At 38.1% G+C, this 17,071-nt stretch overlaps 1 protein-coding gene across 5 annotated transcripts in view; it reads right to left on the bottom strand.

Moving 5' to 3' along the window:
• RAB3GAP1 (RAB3 GTPase activating protein catalytic subunit 1) overlaps positions 1-17,071 on the bottom strand; it is a 98,685-nt gene that overhangs the window by 7,005 nt on the left and 74,609 nt on the right. For 4 of the 5 annotated variants that reach the window (XM_037069811.1, XM_037069893.1, XM_037069983.1 and 1 more), the window contains 5 exons: positions 8,903-9,040; positions 5,133-5,360; positions 729-825; positions 528-631; positions 24-139 (listed from right to left, as the gene is read on the bottom strand). In XM_037069811.1, coding sequence (XP_036925706.1) covers positions 24-139; positions 528-631; positions 729-825; positions 5,133-5,360; positions 8,903-9,040 — 683 coding nt within the window. Of the gene's footprint in view, positions 1-23; positions 140-527; positions 632-728; positions 826-5,132; positions 5,361-8,902; positions 9,041-17,071 lie in introns of those variants that run through there. The other variant, XM_037070119.1, reaches the window with a different exon arrangement.

Genomic DNA, 17,071 nt, shown 5'->3' with positions numbered 1-17,071 from the left:
TGAGTCAGTCAAATAGCAATTACCTTTCAAGATCTTCCTTTTCCTCTTCTTGTTCACATTTCTCAGTTCCAAACTTGGCTTTCAGTGAGTGGGCTCTAGCAATTAGGGCTTCCACGTTAGTAATTTGATGGATGATTTCCTAACAATAGAAAAGGAAAAGCCATACATTGGAAAACAGCAAAAAAAAAAAAAAAAGGCAAAGCTTTAAAAAATGTATCTTAAAAGTCATTATTGTCAATGGGGGAGAGTGTCTGGCAAGATCCTGACACACCATCACACTTACTTCTAATTTCTTGTCTTCTGGGTTAGGAAAATGCAAAACTTTACTGGAATGGGATATTATCTGTTTTATAATCTTCTTAACTGAAGAAATGTTTTCCAGATTTTCTGTTTTTAAAAAGATCAAAGCCATTATTAAATAAATTTGACAAAATACTCTTTCATTTTAGAAATGAACTAATTACTGATCAAGTAAGACATTTACCTTCTTCCTTTACCTTGANATCCTGACACACCATCACACTTACTTCTAATTTCTTGTCTTCTGGGTTAGGAAAATGCAAAACTTTACTGGAATGGGATATTATCTGTTTTATAATCTTCTTAACTGAAGAAATGTTTTCCAGATTTTCTGTTTTTAAAAAGATCAAAGGCATTATTAAATAAATTTGACAAAATACACTTTCATTTTAGAAATGAACTAATTACTGATCAAGTAAGACATTTACCTTCTTCCTTTACCTTGAGAACAGCTGCATGAATCACACAAGGCAACAGGTGCCGAGCCAGGTCTGCAGGTTTCTGCACTGCCAGGTAGTGTAGCACCTGCAGGAGACACGGAGTTAGGTAAACGATCAATGCGATTGTCAAAGAAAAAAGCAGCACTTACGAAAGCAAAAAATCCTCTGGACTAGCAATTCTCAACCTTTTTCATCTCATGATATACACAAACTATTAAAATTCTGTGACACACCAAGAATTGTATTTTTTGCCAATCTGACAAAAAAATACATGTAATTTTGATTCATTCACACTGGATGACAATTGTGTTGGCTGTTGTCTTTTTTTACTTGACAATCTAAAGGGAAAGAAGTCAGTCTCTGACTAAACAGTCAGGTATTGCATGTTTTAAACACTCTTACAGCACACCAGTTGAAAATCTCTCCTGTGGACCATTGAACTCACATCTGTAACATGAGTAGAGAGCTCTCTTCTCCTAATACCAACCCTACTCATCCGGGTAAGGAGCTGCAATTCCCAAAGATAAGAATCATGTCACTGAAAACTACTAAGTACCTCCATCTCTTATAAAGGTGAATATTCCCATTTCCTGCTTTTCTCCCTCAGCCTCACTTCCAAATGTACTGCATGCAAATTAGAAAAATACAAAAAAAATTTTTTAAAAGATTTTATTCATTTATTTTTAGAGAGGAAGGGAAGGAGAGAGGGAGAGAAATATCAATGTATGGTTGCTTCTCATGTGTCCCCTACTGGGAACTGGCCTGCAACCCAGGCATGTGCCCTGACTGGGAATCGAACCATGATTGTGTGGTTTACAGGTCCGCGCTCAATCCACTGAGTTACACTAGCCAGTGCAGTTTTAGTAATTTTTTTAAAAGACTGTCTTTGTTTTTAGAGAGGGGAAAAGGAAGGAGAAACATCGACTGGTTGCCTCTTATACAGTGGCTGGGTCTGCAACCCAGGCACGTGCCCTGACTGGGAAAGAAACCAGGGGACCTTTTTGTTTGCAGCGTGACAGTCAAGCCACTGAGCAACACAAGTCAGGGCAGTTTCTAGTATTTTGTAATTACAAGTAATTACATCAATGAACAACTTAGTGCATCTTTATTTTTGTACTGTTGAAAATATTGGGGTAAATCTCTGAAAGTGGGACTGCTTCTAGGTCAAAGGGTCAAGATCTAAGTAAATTTTGTTAAATAGTACCAAATTCCCCTTCAAAGAGGTGGGGTGTACCATCTTGCCTCTCACCAGTAATGAATGAGAAGATCTGCTGCCTCAGAGCCTCACCAAATATTTATCAAGCATTTAAATTTTTGCCAATCTCATGTGTAAGAAATGGTTATCTTAGTAAGTTTTAATTTGCATTTCTCTTATTATGAATAAAGTTGAACACCTTTTGATAGGTTTACGTATAATTATCCTTTACTTTTGTATTGTCTACTCATATTTCTTACGCATTTTCTATAATATTTTGGCCCTTTATCTGTAATACATATATTTCCCTCAGTTTATGAATATTTTTCAGTTTTAATCATGTCTTCTGACTTTAATATTCCTTGGACATGCCAAAAATTTTATTTTTATTTATTTATTTTTAGAGAGAAAGAAGGGAGAGAGAAAGAGAGGGAGAAAAACATCAATGTGTGGTTGCCTCCCACATGCTCCCTACTGGGGACCTGGCCTAAAACCCAGGCAGGTGCCCTGACTGGGAATCAAATTGGTGACCCTTTGGTTTGTAGGCTGGCACTCAATCCACTACTGAGCCACACTAGCAAGGGCAAAAGATTCTATTTTTACACAGTCCAATTTTATCAACCATACTTTTAACTGCACAGGTTTTGACTCCCAATTAGAAAGCCCTTCTCTATATCCAAGCTATAGAGGAATTTATCCAGGTTTTTTCCTACTACTCCCATGGTTTCACCTTGCCCATTCTTGTGTATAATGAGTGGTGCACCCTAATTTTATCTTTTGCAAAATGGTTATTCACTAATCCCAAGACTATTTATTAGAGAGGTCATCTATACTCCAGTGATTTTTGATGCCATTTGCATCATATACTAGATTTCCACATGTATTTATGGACTTTCCATTTTGTTTCACTGAGCTATTTATGGGCCACTATAACATTATTTAACTAGTGAGGCTTTGTACTATGCTTTAATATCTGGTTGTGTTAGTTGCTCCCCTCCAATACCCTCTCCCCTATAGCTCTTTCTTTTCAATCTATTCTTAGCTATCTGGCATGCTCATTTGAAATAAAAATTCACCTATCTAAAGTGTGCAATTTTAGGTACGTTCCCAGAGATGTACAACCAAAACCACAATTTTAGAACATTTCTCTCATCCTCAAAAGAAACCCATTAACACTTAACTCTTGAAAACCCTGAGTCCTAAGCCTGCATGTTTACATTTCCACATGAACTTCAATATCGGTTTGGCTCCATAATAAAGTCTTTCAGTATTTTTATTGGAATTTCACTAAATTTATAAATAAATTTGGGAAAAATTGAGCTTAATGATGTTGAGACTTCCTAAACAAGAACAAGGGTTATCTATTTGTTCAAGTATGCATTTCAGAAGTGCTTTACCGTCTTTATTAGGATTTCAAACATCTCTTATGAAGTGTATTCCTAAGTATTTCACCATTTTTCTTTTATGGTCAAGAGACAATGACATATACATCTTGGGAATGCTTATTATTTGCATGTATGAATGCTACTAGTTGGTATGTTAACTTTATATCCTGCTACCTTGTAAACTCTTGTGTTTCAGTTAGTTTTATCGATTCTTTAGATTTTCCCAGATACATATCCCATCAGCTGCAAACAAAAAAAGGTCTTTCTTCTTTTCAACTTCTATTTCTGTGTTTTCTCTTTTCTAACCACATTGGCTATTTCAGGATAATGTTAAATGACAACAGAGACAGTAGGCACCTTTGCCTTGTTCCTGACCTTAGTGGGAATACCTCTAGAGTTTCCCCTATTAAGATGCTGGATTTAAGACTGAGGTCCATATATATTGGGTTGGTCAAAAGAGTCTGTTTATTTTTTTCTGTAAGATGACTGACTCTAGTAGTGCTTAGTTGTCTTTAACTTCATTCAAAATTATTTTGTTAGATTGTATTGTGACAGCTGTCATATCAGCGTACATTAGGAAAAAAAAACTTACCACAACAGGTGAATTTTTGGGTAGCCATTTTAATATTGAAGATGAAAGAGAAGATACAACATTTTTGGCATATTATGCTTTCTTATTTCAAGAAAGGTAAAAATGCAACTGAAACACAAACAAAGATTTGTGCAATATATGGAGAAGGTGTTGTGACAGATCAGATGTGTTAAAAATTGTTTGCGAAGTTTTGTGCTAGAGATTTCTTGCTGGATGACTCCACAGTTGGGTAGACCAGTAGAATTTGACAAACAAATTGAGACATTAATTGAGAACAATCAACACTATACCAGGCTGGAGATATCCAACATACTCAAAAATCAAATCCAAATCAATAAAGTTATTGGTGAAAATAAAAAATGTGTCTTTCATTTTACAGAAGAGACTAAATGAGCTTTTTGACTAACCCAATATCTGGGAGAGGGGTCTGAGAGGGAACGATGCTGCTTGCTCAGCTCTCAGCCAGCTTTCAGTCACTTTCTCTGCTACCTCCATGCAAACTGGGTCCTTCAGATGCTGATTTCTGGGTGGGTGGATTTGTGTATGTTCTAGGACCCCGTGGGTCTCTCCAATGAACTCTCCTGCGAGGCAGGGAGTTTCTCACGTTGCTGCAACCCCCACAGATTTTTACAATCAGAGGGTTAAAGTTTTATTTCCCCATGCTGGAAACCTGGGTTGGGAGGTCTGTCTCATCTCTAGTTGTTCCTCTTGTCTTCTCCACAGGCGAATGTGGTACCACCTAGTCTACTGCCTTGCTGTGTGTCCTCTCCGCCCCGCTGCCTGTCTTCGCCTTCCCTACCCGTCTGGATGAATGTTTCTTCTTTAACTCCTTGGTTGGCAGACTTCCATACAGTTTGATTTTCTGGCAGTTCTGGTTGTTTCTTATTTTTAAATTTGTCATTGTCCTTCTTTTGGTTGTATGAGGAAGGGAAGTATATCTACCCATGCCTCCATCTTAGGACATGATCATTTTAAGGCTTTTGATGTATGCTGTGAGACAATCCCATGGTAACTATTCCATATAAAATATGCATGTCTTATTTTTGATCCACCTGTAACTAGTTCTAATATCTTATATATACATGATACATAAAAGGCTCATTAAATTTCAATATTTTGCTTCTCAAGTTTGTCCAAAGCTCTCATGTCCATGACAGTGAGTTTCTAAAAGGGAGATCAGTAATTACCATTTTAGTATTAGATACCCAAACTTCAGTTACCTTTTCTGCTTCCCGTGTATCATCAAAGAGTCTCCTCTGCCTTCTAGCAGGAATTGGCTTAGCTGTTTCCCAGGCTTCTACCCACATGTTGCTTGGAATCTTCATTCGGGCACTCAGTTCTCCTTTCAGAACTGTGTTTCCCTTTTCGTCAATCACTTCCTCTTCAACATAATCCCGGGGAGAGTACCATCTCACAAAATCTTCCAGACAACAACCTGGATTAGCTGCCTAAAACAAGGCAAAAATTTCAGCAGAGTCAAATAAAAATCAACAGTTACCAATAAACCTATTTGCAAAACCATATTAATACTTTCCCTTTCACAAAAAGCCTACCTAATCTTTAGAAAATCTAATATGTGACGCGAGTTGAGTGTCACCTCAAAAACAGATCAGATGTTCAAGTACCAAAAGCATTTTGTTTTTGCCATTTTATAGAAAAAGAAAACAGTCCTGGCTGGTGTAGCTCAGCAGATTGAGCGTGGGCCTGCGAACCTAAAGATCGCGGTTCGATTCCCTGTCAGGGCACATGCCTGGGTTGCAGGCCAGTTCCCAGCAGGGGACTCACGAGAGGCAACCATACATTGATATTTCTCTCCTCTTCTTCCCTTCCCCTCTGAAGGTAAATAAAAATTAAAAAAAAAAAGAAATTAGAAAAAGAAAGCATTTTCATTTGATGAATTTAGAAATAAAAATTTGGTGTAAAGCAAAAATAATTGTCTTAGATAAGTTACACAGTTTAAAATTACAGTACTTAGAAAAGTTATCAAGTAAGTGTAAGTAAATAATATACAACATAACAGAATAATAACACAACAATGGAAAAGTGATGCTCATTTTTTCCTTAATAAATTAATACTGGTACTGCAGTAAATATCAGCTAACCTCAAAGCTGTTCTATTCAGTCATCAAATTTTTGAGCTTTGTGTAACAAATTACCATCACATAAATTGCTTTTGCACTGTTAAGGAATTGAAATTTAAACTATTGTTTTTCAGGTTTCTGGCAAGTAACTAATTAAGGTTTTACTCGGTGGATAATTCTATAGAATTAACAATGGCACATTTCAAAATCCCTTAAGTAATTCTGCATTCAATCCTGAGGAAAAGCTGAGGCTTCACGGTGTTAGTGTTAGGGCACAGAGTTCTTTTTGCAAGTGTCCAGTAACACATTAGCTGAGTACTAAGGATGGGCATATATATCATCCTGTAATACTCAAAAGATATGTGTACATACAATAAACACATACCTTTAGTTATATTTTCCACCACAACATAATCTTCCTGCTATAAGTACTATATTTAATTGCCCAAAATAGTAAGAGATGTAAGCATTAAGAAAGTGCTAAACAGAAGGTCATTTTCTTTCTTTTTAAATTAAAAGAACAAAATGCAAACAGGCATGGTAAGAATGGTTAATCTTAAATGTGAAGAGCAAAAGTGGCAATTCCTCTCTACTGAGTTCATCGGATACCAGCTTAACCACCCTCGATTTAGGAAATCCCCCTAAGGGGAGAGAAATCAGAGGAGCTTCTTAACTGAGAGTCAACAACAGAAACTTGTAAGGGCTATGGCAACATGGCAACCAAGTACTGGGATGAACTACAGTGGGTCAAGATTTCTGCATGATTCAGGATTTAAGATCTGGATAGTAACCAGGCATCACCATACCCACACAAAAACATCTTAGGAAACCACACATAGATCTTGGGTGAAGAGAGAGAACTTAAAAAAAGAAAATAATACTGACCTCCTGTACCACAGAATGTGTTAAAGAAAGACAGTAGTGCACACCAGAATTCTTCCCTCTGGAAGTCCTTACTGTATATACCAAGCTAAGCAAAGGGCTACCAGGAATAGGTTGAAGCTCACTTCAGCTATGCCTTATTTTGGTTCTGCTGTTACAGGCATGTACTTCAAGGACATGCTTGAGAACAGTCCCTGTCCTTCTGGAATTGTCAGGTATAGGTACTTCAGGTACCTACGAGCATTTATCCAGAGCTTGGGATTTATCCAGAATTATATCCAGAATCTGGGGATTTATCCGGAATCTGGGGATTCTCCCAAGGGCCCTTAAAAAAAGCCATCACTATGTAGAAAGGGGAATCCTATCTATTTTAGAGTAACTACAGGTTTCCTTAAACATGTTATCTGATTTCTACATAGAGACAGATGTGTAAAAAGACTATTTGAAATATTATTTATTTTCTGATTAAAACAATGCTGTAAGAGATATCTCTGTTCCCAGATTAATCCAAAAGAATTTCTGGAACCATAATTTTGCTGAAGAACACTGCTAAACAAATGATATAGAACCTTACCATTAGGCACCAATATATTTCAATGGGGGAAAAGCATTTATTTATAGTCCCAATTTGGAATTTCACCCTGTACTTGCCTCTGCAAGGACACTGTAGCAGGACCGGGGTAGACGAATATGAAAGCAGGGTAGAGATGAGGCAGAAAGCAGCTGCTGGGCACCCCTCCCCCCACCCGCGACTATACCAATTCCCTGATCAACCTTTTTGCTTTAAAACATGCCCTGAGAGCCAACCGACTTTTCTTTATTCGCTATACCAACTGTTTGTTTTAGAACAACATATTTTTTCTTATTTCACGGCAGAATAGGACTCAACAGATTTTCTGTATCTTTTTAACTCTCTAAGGAAAACATGCAGCTCTAAAAGGTTTACTGAAGATTTTTTCTTTTAGTAAAATACAGGGGAAATAAGCAGGGAATAAAGAGGCTCCCTTTTATTGCCACAAATTTGCTCTTAGGAGAGATAAAAGTGGCATAGGCTTTCATGAGTGTTTATGTTGGAAAAAAATTAAACTCATATGGCCTATAAAGCACCAAAGCAGGGCTGAGTAGGGCACATGGAATGGGAGCACGGAGGCCATCACAGGCAGAGACAGGCTAAGGAGGAAAGTGCGAGACTGTTCAGAGTATAAGCAGTAGGAAAAAGAAGCCTGTGGCCCAATGGGCTAACCATTTGTCTTGTTTAGTTTTTAAAATATCTATCTATATCTATATATCTATATCTACACACACAGACCTGCCTCTTCTTTAAAAAAAAAAAACACAAACAAACAATGCAACGAACAACTTTTCTTCATCCCTGTGTTTTTTAAGCTAGTAAGCCAAAAGTCACCATTCTTTGAATTCTCTATGGTCTAGATGCAGGCCTGTATTTAAGCTTTAAATAGTCTGTTCCAGGTAGCAAACACCTTCTCATCCTAAATGGTTACTTATCTGTGCAATCTTCCATGACCCACTCAGTAGAGTCAGTCATCTTTTAGACTTCACCTTCATTAGAGAACTTACCACAATTATTTACACACCACCTTCCTTAATAGACTGTGAAGATAACTATTATATTTCTTACTTATCTAATCACATTGCAAGTCACAAAATAGGACATCAAAGGTCTGTTCAATGAAAGAACCTGTGTTAAATCCTAAGGGTTTTCTAAAAGCCCTGCATTATAGTGGTTGAACATATACACAAAAGAAGACATCCCAATGCAACATATAAAAATAACTCAATTCTGAACTTTCAATTATTATTCAAAGATTGTTCTTTTCTTTCTTTAAACTTAAGAAGCAACTATGAATACAACTTTAGGGGACAGAATTGGGGTGTTATTAACTACTAATGAAATAGAAACTTTTAATAAAAAAGACATTCAGGCCTTCATACCACTTCACTGACTTTCACAGCTTCATCTCAGAATAACCCAAAATAGAATCCCGAGCTCTGACAGCATGACCTACCTTGAAAGACTCCATATCTGACAGCAGACAGGCACTCTGCATGCGTGCTCGGAGGTGAGCCCCTTCTGCTGACGTACCTAATTTAGCTAGAACCTCTGACTGCTCTTCGAGCAGGTCTTCTGTCATAGGTGCTGGTTCCTGTGAAGCACAAAAGGACAAAAGCACATGAACAGTCTTTTAGTAGATAAAGCAGAACTATAAAAATAGAATAAAGACAATTATTTCAGCTCTAGCAATCCCAAGATATGTATTTAAAAGAAATTCACAAGTTTTTTGGAACCTAATTAAAAATGTAACAAATTAATAAAAATGAATTAAATATGACTTTCAGCATCTCCCTCCCTCCCCCAACAGACAAGATCATCATATTCTCCTTGGTGAGGATTGAGGGGTACAAGATAGAGGAATCTAGGTGCACTGAACATTTTCCAGCCTATTAATGATACAGAAATAAAGTCCTAATGATACTTTTGTGTGTATTACCACTAGCTGCAAAAAGGGTTTTATTATGATGAGAAGAAAATTGGTAGACATGAAAACTAAAGGTAAATGAAATGAACCCCAAATAAAAGCCCCCAAATAACTGGGAATCAGAGACATTACATAGTTTAGTGTAACCCCCACCCCCCAAAAAAGCAGCTGAGATAAATTTAAAGGAGGATATACTGTAGAATCATCAAAAGAGTGACAGAAAACATTTCAAAACTTTCAAAGGGCTTTAGGAAAGTTCTGAGAATTGATTGCATTAGGTTTTATATTTTAAATATGAAATAATCCAGACATAGACTAACCAAATAAAGCTTGCCTGCTTTTGTTGTTAATTAAAGCCAGAAAAACATAAACTTTTATCTTGTTACATAATAGGGTAAGATGTAGAAGAAGTATTTAGAGCATTTGTCAATACATTTCTTCTAGATTTCAGAAGCTTATTATAAACCACAGTTTCTAGGCCTCAATACTACTGACATTTTAGACTGAATAATTCTTTCTCATGGGGCCTCTCCTGTGAACCTCTGGCCTCTACTGACTAGATTCCAGCAGTACCACTCCACTTCATGACAATCAAAAATGTTTGCAGACATTGCCAAATATCCCTGGGGGCCAAAATCCTCCCCAGGTGAGAACCATTGCCTTAAAGATAAATAATTTGGGGGACCATCTGTCAGAGAAGCATGGTAAAGCTATGGCATTTGAACACAGAGCAAGAAACAAAAGAAAATAACTTCTTTTTTCTTGTATCATACTAATTTTTTAAACCTAAATGGGACACTTTCAAGCACTACAGAAGAGAATATAATGTATAAGCCTTCCCAGACACATGGAAAGCATTTATGACATGTCCTCTGACCCAACAGTTCTACTTCTAGTAATCTCAGTGCAGCATTCTTTATCATAGTGTGAAAAGTGGAAGAAATCTGAGTAACAGGGAAATGTAACACATTAACAGGGAAATGGTTTGATATAGAAAAATGGGAGGGAACTACTCTGATTATCTCTGGATTATAAAATAATGAATTTTGTTTTCTTTTTAAAGATTTTATTTATTTTTAGAGAGAGGGGAAGGGAAGGAGAAAGAAAGGAAGGGAAATATCAATGTGTGGTTCCTCTCACTCACCCCCTACTGGGGACCTGGCCAGCAACCCAGGTGTGTGTGCCTTGACTGGGCAATCCAACTGGTGGCCCTTTGGTTCCCGGCCCTGTTTTCTTTTCCCTACAATGAACATGCATCACTTTTAAAGTCTCCCACTAATGCTCAGGGTTGAATAATAATTAAAAAGGCAGTATGACAGTGTGGTTAAGAGTCTGGGCTCTAGAAACAACACGACTGTGCTTGAATTCCAGCTATACGACCTTGGGACAATCACGCAAGCATTCTGTTGAGAAGAATAAATCCTGGCATGTGCTCAATGAATGCTATCACTTAGAAACAAAAAGGTTAGTACAAGCTTCACACTCTCTACTTTTTCTATTACATCAAAATGGTTCAGTCACATTCAAAAATTATATGAATCTTCAATGAAACAGTACACTCAAAAGAAGAGGCCTTCCTTCCTCTTAGGAAGAAGGAGTTAGTTTTCATTGTCCTGCAGCCCTGAAATTACAGAATGGGAGGGAAGGAGGGAAGGAAGGAGGGAAGGAAGGAAGGAGGGAGGGAAGGAGGGAGGGAAGGAGGGAAGGAAGGAGGGAAGGAAGGAGGGAAGGAGGGAGGGTGGGAGGGAGGGAGGGAGGGAAGGATAATGACTATTCCTCCCACCTGAAAATCTCAAGGCAACTATAAGTGAAGAACAGTATCAAGAGAAATGCAGGTAGCAGGTAGCAAGAAGAGCATACATTTTCATATATAAAACTTCTGAATATTTCCAAACCATTCTCGTACACATGATCTCATACAAGCACTGAGAGGAAGCCAGGGCATTTTACAAGTGATGAAGAAACTGAGGTGCAGAGACAAAATGCCTTGCCCCAAATCATCAAGTGACAAAACTACCAAGTGGCAAACTTAAGAGGGAATCTAGGACATCTGTCTGATACTTTGAGAATGACTGGTTTGTTCAATCTACTGGCTAAGGACTCCTGCACACACTCTCCACAGGTGTCTCTAGTCCTAGCCCTGGCACTAGAGTACTGGGTAAAATCTTGAAGCTTTCCCTAAGCATAAATTTTATGCTTAGTCTAGATGAAAGGACTAGGAGTATGTTTGAATTCTTATGAGTCAAGGATCCAATTAATTAATTAATTTATTAGTGATTAATGGCACATTTTAAGCTAACTTCTCAAGTTTCAAATTATATTAGTTTTAACTGAAATAATTTTTTTAAAGAATTTATTTATTTATCTTTAGAGGGGAAGGGAAGGAGAGAGGGAGAGAAACAAAAATGTATGGTTGCCTTTTGTGCGTCCCCTGCTGGGAGTTGGCCTGCAGGGAACTGGCCTGCAACCGAGACATGTGCCCTGACTGAGAATCGAACCACGATCATCTGAGTCGCAGGCCCACGCTCAATCCACTGAGCTACACCAGCCAGGGCTGAAATAATTTTTAATTTCAGACATTTTTATAATATAAGCACACACATGGTGGTTATATTTCAAATAAGATTAACTTTGAAGTAAGATAGTAAAATTGACTAAAAATTTGCCATGATTTCCTAAAGGTAAAATATAAAAATTAATTTCAGACTTCTGACCAAGATTGAGGCATAGGTAGACACACTGTGCCTCTTCACACAAACAAAATAAGGACAACAATTTAGTAACAAAATAACCAGAAATGACAGAAAATTGAACTATATGAAAGTCTGACAACCAAGGAGTTAAAATAGACACATTCATCGAGACCACTAGGAAGGATGGATTCAGGTCGTGGCAAAAAAAGCAGTGACATTGTGCGAGCAAGGCAGCAGCTGACAAACCCCGGGCAAGCAAGATGGCAGTGGGCAGACCCCGGGAGTGGGGTGGCAACAAGCAGATCCAGTGAGGCGATGATTTGGACGTGGGGCACGGCGTGTAAGGTGGCTGGCTGACCAGGTGGTCTCACATTCACATGCAGATAAACCAGGTGAAACTGGGGAGCAAGACAGACCTCGCAACCCAGGGTCCCAGTGTGGGGAAATAAAGCCTCAAAATACCTACTGAAAACACATGTGGGGGTTGAGGTGCTGGGATAGACTCCCAGCCTCACAGGAGAGTTTGTTGGAGAGATCCACTGGGTCCTAGAATGGAGAAAAGCCCACCCACATAAGAATCAGCACCAGAAAGGCCCAGTTTTCTGGGGGAAGTGGTGGAAGGGATTGAAATCTGACAGAGAGCAGAGTAAGTGCCATTGTTCCCTCTCTGACCCCGCCCCCACATACAGCATCACAACCCAGCAACTGGGGTTGCCCCACCCTGGTGAACACCTAAGGCTCCACCCCTCACTACGTAACAAGCCATGTGACAAGACAAAAAAAATGGCCCAAATGGAAGAACAGATCATAGCTCCACAGCAAATACAACTCAGCGACCAAGAGTTAGCCAACCAATCAGATGCACAGTTCAAAGCACTGGTGATCAGGATGCTCACAGAATTGGTTGATTTTGGTCACAAATTGGATGAAAAAAATGAAGGCTCCACTAAGTGAAATGAAGGAAAATGCAGAGGAAACCAACAGTGATGGAAGGAAACTGGGACTCAAATCAATGCAGTGAACTAGAAGGAAGAAAAAACCAAACAGAAAAAAAATGAAGAAACAAGAATTCAAAAACATGAGAAGAGGCTTAGGAACCTCCAGGACACCTTTAAATGTTCCAACATCTGAATTATAGGGGTACCAGAAGGAGAAGAGGAAGAGCAACAAGTGGAAAAGTTACTGGAACAAATAATAAAGGAGAACTTTCCCAATCTGGCAAAGGGAATAGACTTTCAGAAGTCCGGGAAGCTCAGAGAGCCCCAAAGAAATTGGACGAAGAAGGAACACACCATAAAATCATAATTACATTATGAAGGATTAAATTGAAGGAGAGAATCCTAGAAGTAGCAAGAGAAAAGGGGACAGTCACCTACAAGGGAGCTCCCATCAGACTATCAGCTGATTTCTCAAAAGACCTTACAGGCAAGAAGGGGCTGGAAGGAAGTATTCCAAGTCATGAAATCCAAAGACCTACAACCAAGATTGCTCTATCCAGCAAAGCTTTCATTTAAAATGGAAGGGCAGATCAAGTGCTTCTCAGATAAGGTCAAGTTCAAGGAGTTCATCATCACCAAGCCCTTATTTTATGAAATGTTAAAGGGACTTATCTAAGAAAAAGAAGATAAAATATATGAACAGTGATATAAAAATATAAAATATATGACAGCAAACTCAGTTATTAACAATCACACCTAAAACAAAAACAAAAGCAAACTAAGCAAACAACTAGAAAAGGAACAGAACCACAGAAATGGAGATAACACGGAGGGTTAGCAACAGGGGAGTGGTAGGAGGAGAGAGGGAGAAAAGGTACAGAGAATAAGTATGATAGACGATAGGTAGAAAACAGAGAGGGCAAGAATAGTATGGGAAATGTAGAAGCTAAAGAGCTATGACACATGGACATGAACTAAAGGGGAGGAATGTGGATGGGAGAAGGTATGCAGATTGGAGGGGAATGAAGGGGGGAAATGGGACAATTGTAATAGCATAATCAATAAAATATATTTTAAAAAAGAATCCTAGAATATCACATAGGAAACCACTGATACAGGATGTGGAATAAATAAAAAAGAGATTTATTTGGAAATGAAGAGGGAGAAGAGATTCTACTCCAAATAAAATGACTGAAAGAATTTTTAAAAATTAATTTCATAATACATATGATACATGTTGAGAGAAAAATAAGTTTTAATTATTTTAGATTTAGACTATAAATTCAAAGTTGGAAACTGAAGCATCTGAACTAAATGAGAGAAACACGGTGTTTTGAAGAAAAAGAAAACTTGAGCTTCTAGAATACCCTTCTTGGGACTGTTTATTAATCTAATCAAACCAAGACAATCTGCAACTAGATCATTAAAATTAGGGAGTACTGTTAATAAAAACTTGGAAATAGAAAGAATATATTATAAAAAATAACTTTACCATTAATGTACTGTCAAATGCTTTTAAAAATGATATGTGATTTAATCCTAAACAGCCTAGCGTAATGCAAGCCATTAACAGTGAAAGGGGTATGGGGGATACTTTAAAGTGGCCTTTAAAGTATTTAATTTTGGTTCACTAAACAATAGGCAAGGTTTAAAACTGGAGATACATTAGAACAACATAGAAATACTTCCACGTTTTCCTTCTTGTCAATTGTCCATCGCATGACAATTTAATTTTTAACAGCTTTTTTCAACTATAATCAACATAGAATAATTGAAAGAGTCTGCTACGTACACATCCATGAAACAAACCACCATCAATGGATATATCCATTACCTTCAAAAGTTTTCAAATGCTCATTTTTGGAACATCCATCAAAAAAAAATGAATGGATCTGTGGTAGATTCATGCAATGGAGCGCTACTAAGCAATAACAATAAATGATTTTTGATATGCACAACATATACGTGAATCTTAAAATAATGTTGAAAGAATAATGTTCAAATAATGTTGAAAGAGACAGACAGCTGGAAATTAAAAGAACCATTTAAAGGGCCAACACACAAATTTTCATCCCCGGCAAATAGGAGGGGGGCAGATGGGACTGGAGACGCTTGAGGAGAGACTGGGGATGAAGGCTGTGGGGAGAGAACTGAAAGAGTAGCTAGCTGCTGGGATCCCAGTGCTGAGTTGTCCCCCATACCCCAGCAGCCATGCCACTCAGGCAGTCCACTGCCCCTGTAACTGCAGCAGCCTGAGGGGAAACAATAACCCAGAACACAGGAGGGATTCTATCTCACCCTACAGTGCTTAAGCCTGACTGCTAAGTGCAGAGTAACTAGATTAACAGCTGAAGGAGTCAGCCACAAACAGTAGATCCCTGAAGTCTCCAACAAGATGCCTAAAGCCAACATCTTTAGAGGTCAACATCTGACATTACCAGAGGAGGCTCCAAGTTGCAACACCTTAAAAGTCCTATGAGAACATAGGCAGGAATATCTCAGATATTCCACGCAGCAATATTTTCAATGATATGTCCTCTAGAGCAAGGGACACAAGGGAAAGAATAAATAAGTGAGATTTCATCAAAATAATAAGCTTCTACATGGTTAAAGAAAACATTAGAAAAATGAAAAGGGAACCAACCATATGGGAAAATATATTTATTTGCACCTGCATAAGGGTTTGATCTCCAAAATATATAAAGAATTCACAGGACTCCACTCCAGGAAGACAAACAATCCAATTAAAAACGGGCAAAGGACACGAATAGACACTTCTCCAAAAAGGATATACAGAGGCCAAGAGACATATGAAAGGATGCTCAGCACCACTAGCCATCAGAGATATGCAACTTGAAACCACAATGAAATACCATTTCACACTGGTCAGAATGGCCATCATAAACATATCAACAAACAAGTGCTAGCAAGGTTGTGGAGAAAAGGGAACCCTAGTAACTGTTGGTGGTACAGCCACTATAGAAAACAGTATGGAATTTCCTCAAAACCTTAAAATGGAACTGCGTTTTTGTTCCAGTGATTCTACTGCCAGGACTATACCCTAAGAATCCTGAAACACCAATTCAAAAGAACCTATGCACCCCAATGTTCATAGCAGCACAATCGCAATATCTAACTGCTGGAAGCAACCTAAGTGCCCATTAGTAACTGAGTGAATCAAAAACTGTGGCACATTTACAAAAATAAACACTATGCTGCAGAAAGGAAAAAGGAACTCCTATCCTTCGTGACAGTATGGATGGATCTGGAGAGCTTTATGCTAAATGAAATAAGCCAGGTGGTCAAAGACAAATACCATATGATCTCACCTATAAGTGGAACCTAATCAACAAAACAAACAAGCAAGCCAAATAAAACCAGAGTTACAAGAAATAAAGAACAAACTGATAGTAACCAGAGGGGACTGGAAGGAGAGGGATAACAGTGTAAGGAAGGGGAGGGGTTGTCAAGAAACATGTATAAAGGACACATGGACAAAGCCAAAGTGGGAAGGAAGGGTTGGGAGGTGGGGAAAAGTGGCGGCGGAAAAATGAAAACAATTGTACTTGAACAACAATTTAAAGTAAGTGAATAAACAAGCCAGAGAATAGGAAAAATTATTTGTAATGCCTATGACTAAAGGTTCTTATCAAGAATATATGAAGAATTCCTACCAAGCAATAAGAAAAAAGACAACTAACTTAAAAAATAGGCAAAGGTCTTAAAAAGGCACTTCACCAAAAAGATATCCAAATGGCTATATATATGTGAAAATGTGTTAGGTATCATTATTCACTAGGGAAATGTAAAAACATGAGATACTATTACATACCCAAGAGAAGGGCAAAAATGTAAATGACTGAAATTAGCCAGTATGCCAAGAAGTGTTAACATTGCAGGCCTCACACTGCTATCCTCAGAAAGGCTTGTTTGCAGTGCTGGCTCTTGGGTGGCATCTGGAAACTTGGATTCTGGTAGGGTCCCCGCCATACTCAGAACTGATTAGAATGGTTCACTGCGCTTAAAATCTTTGTGCAAATAATGTGGCTTATGCTGAATGCCTGCTT

Source organism: Sturnira hondurensis, unplaced genomic scaffold (genome assembly GCF_014824575.4).
Source record: "Sturnira hondurensis isolate 20B ecotype Veracruz unplaced genomic scaffold, ASM1482457v3 Scaffold0000256, whole genome shotgun sequence".
Taxonomy (NCBI): Eukaryota; Metazoa; Chordata; class Mammalia; order Chiroptera; family Phyllostomidae; genus Sturnira; species Sturnira hondurensis.
This window is presented reverse-complemented; position numbering and strand designations above follow the sequence as displayed.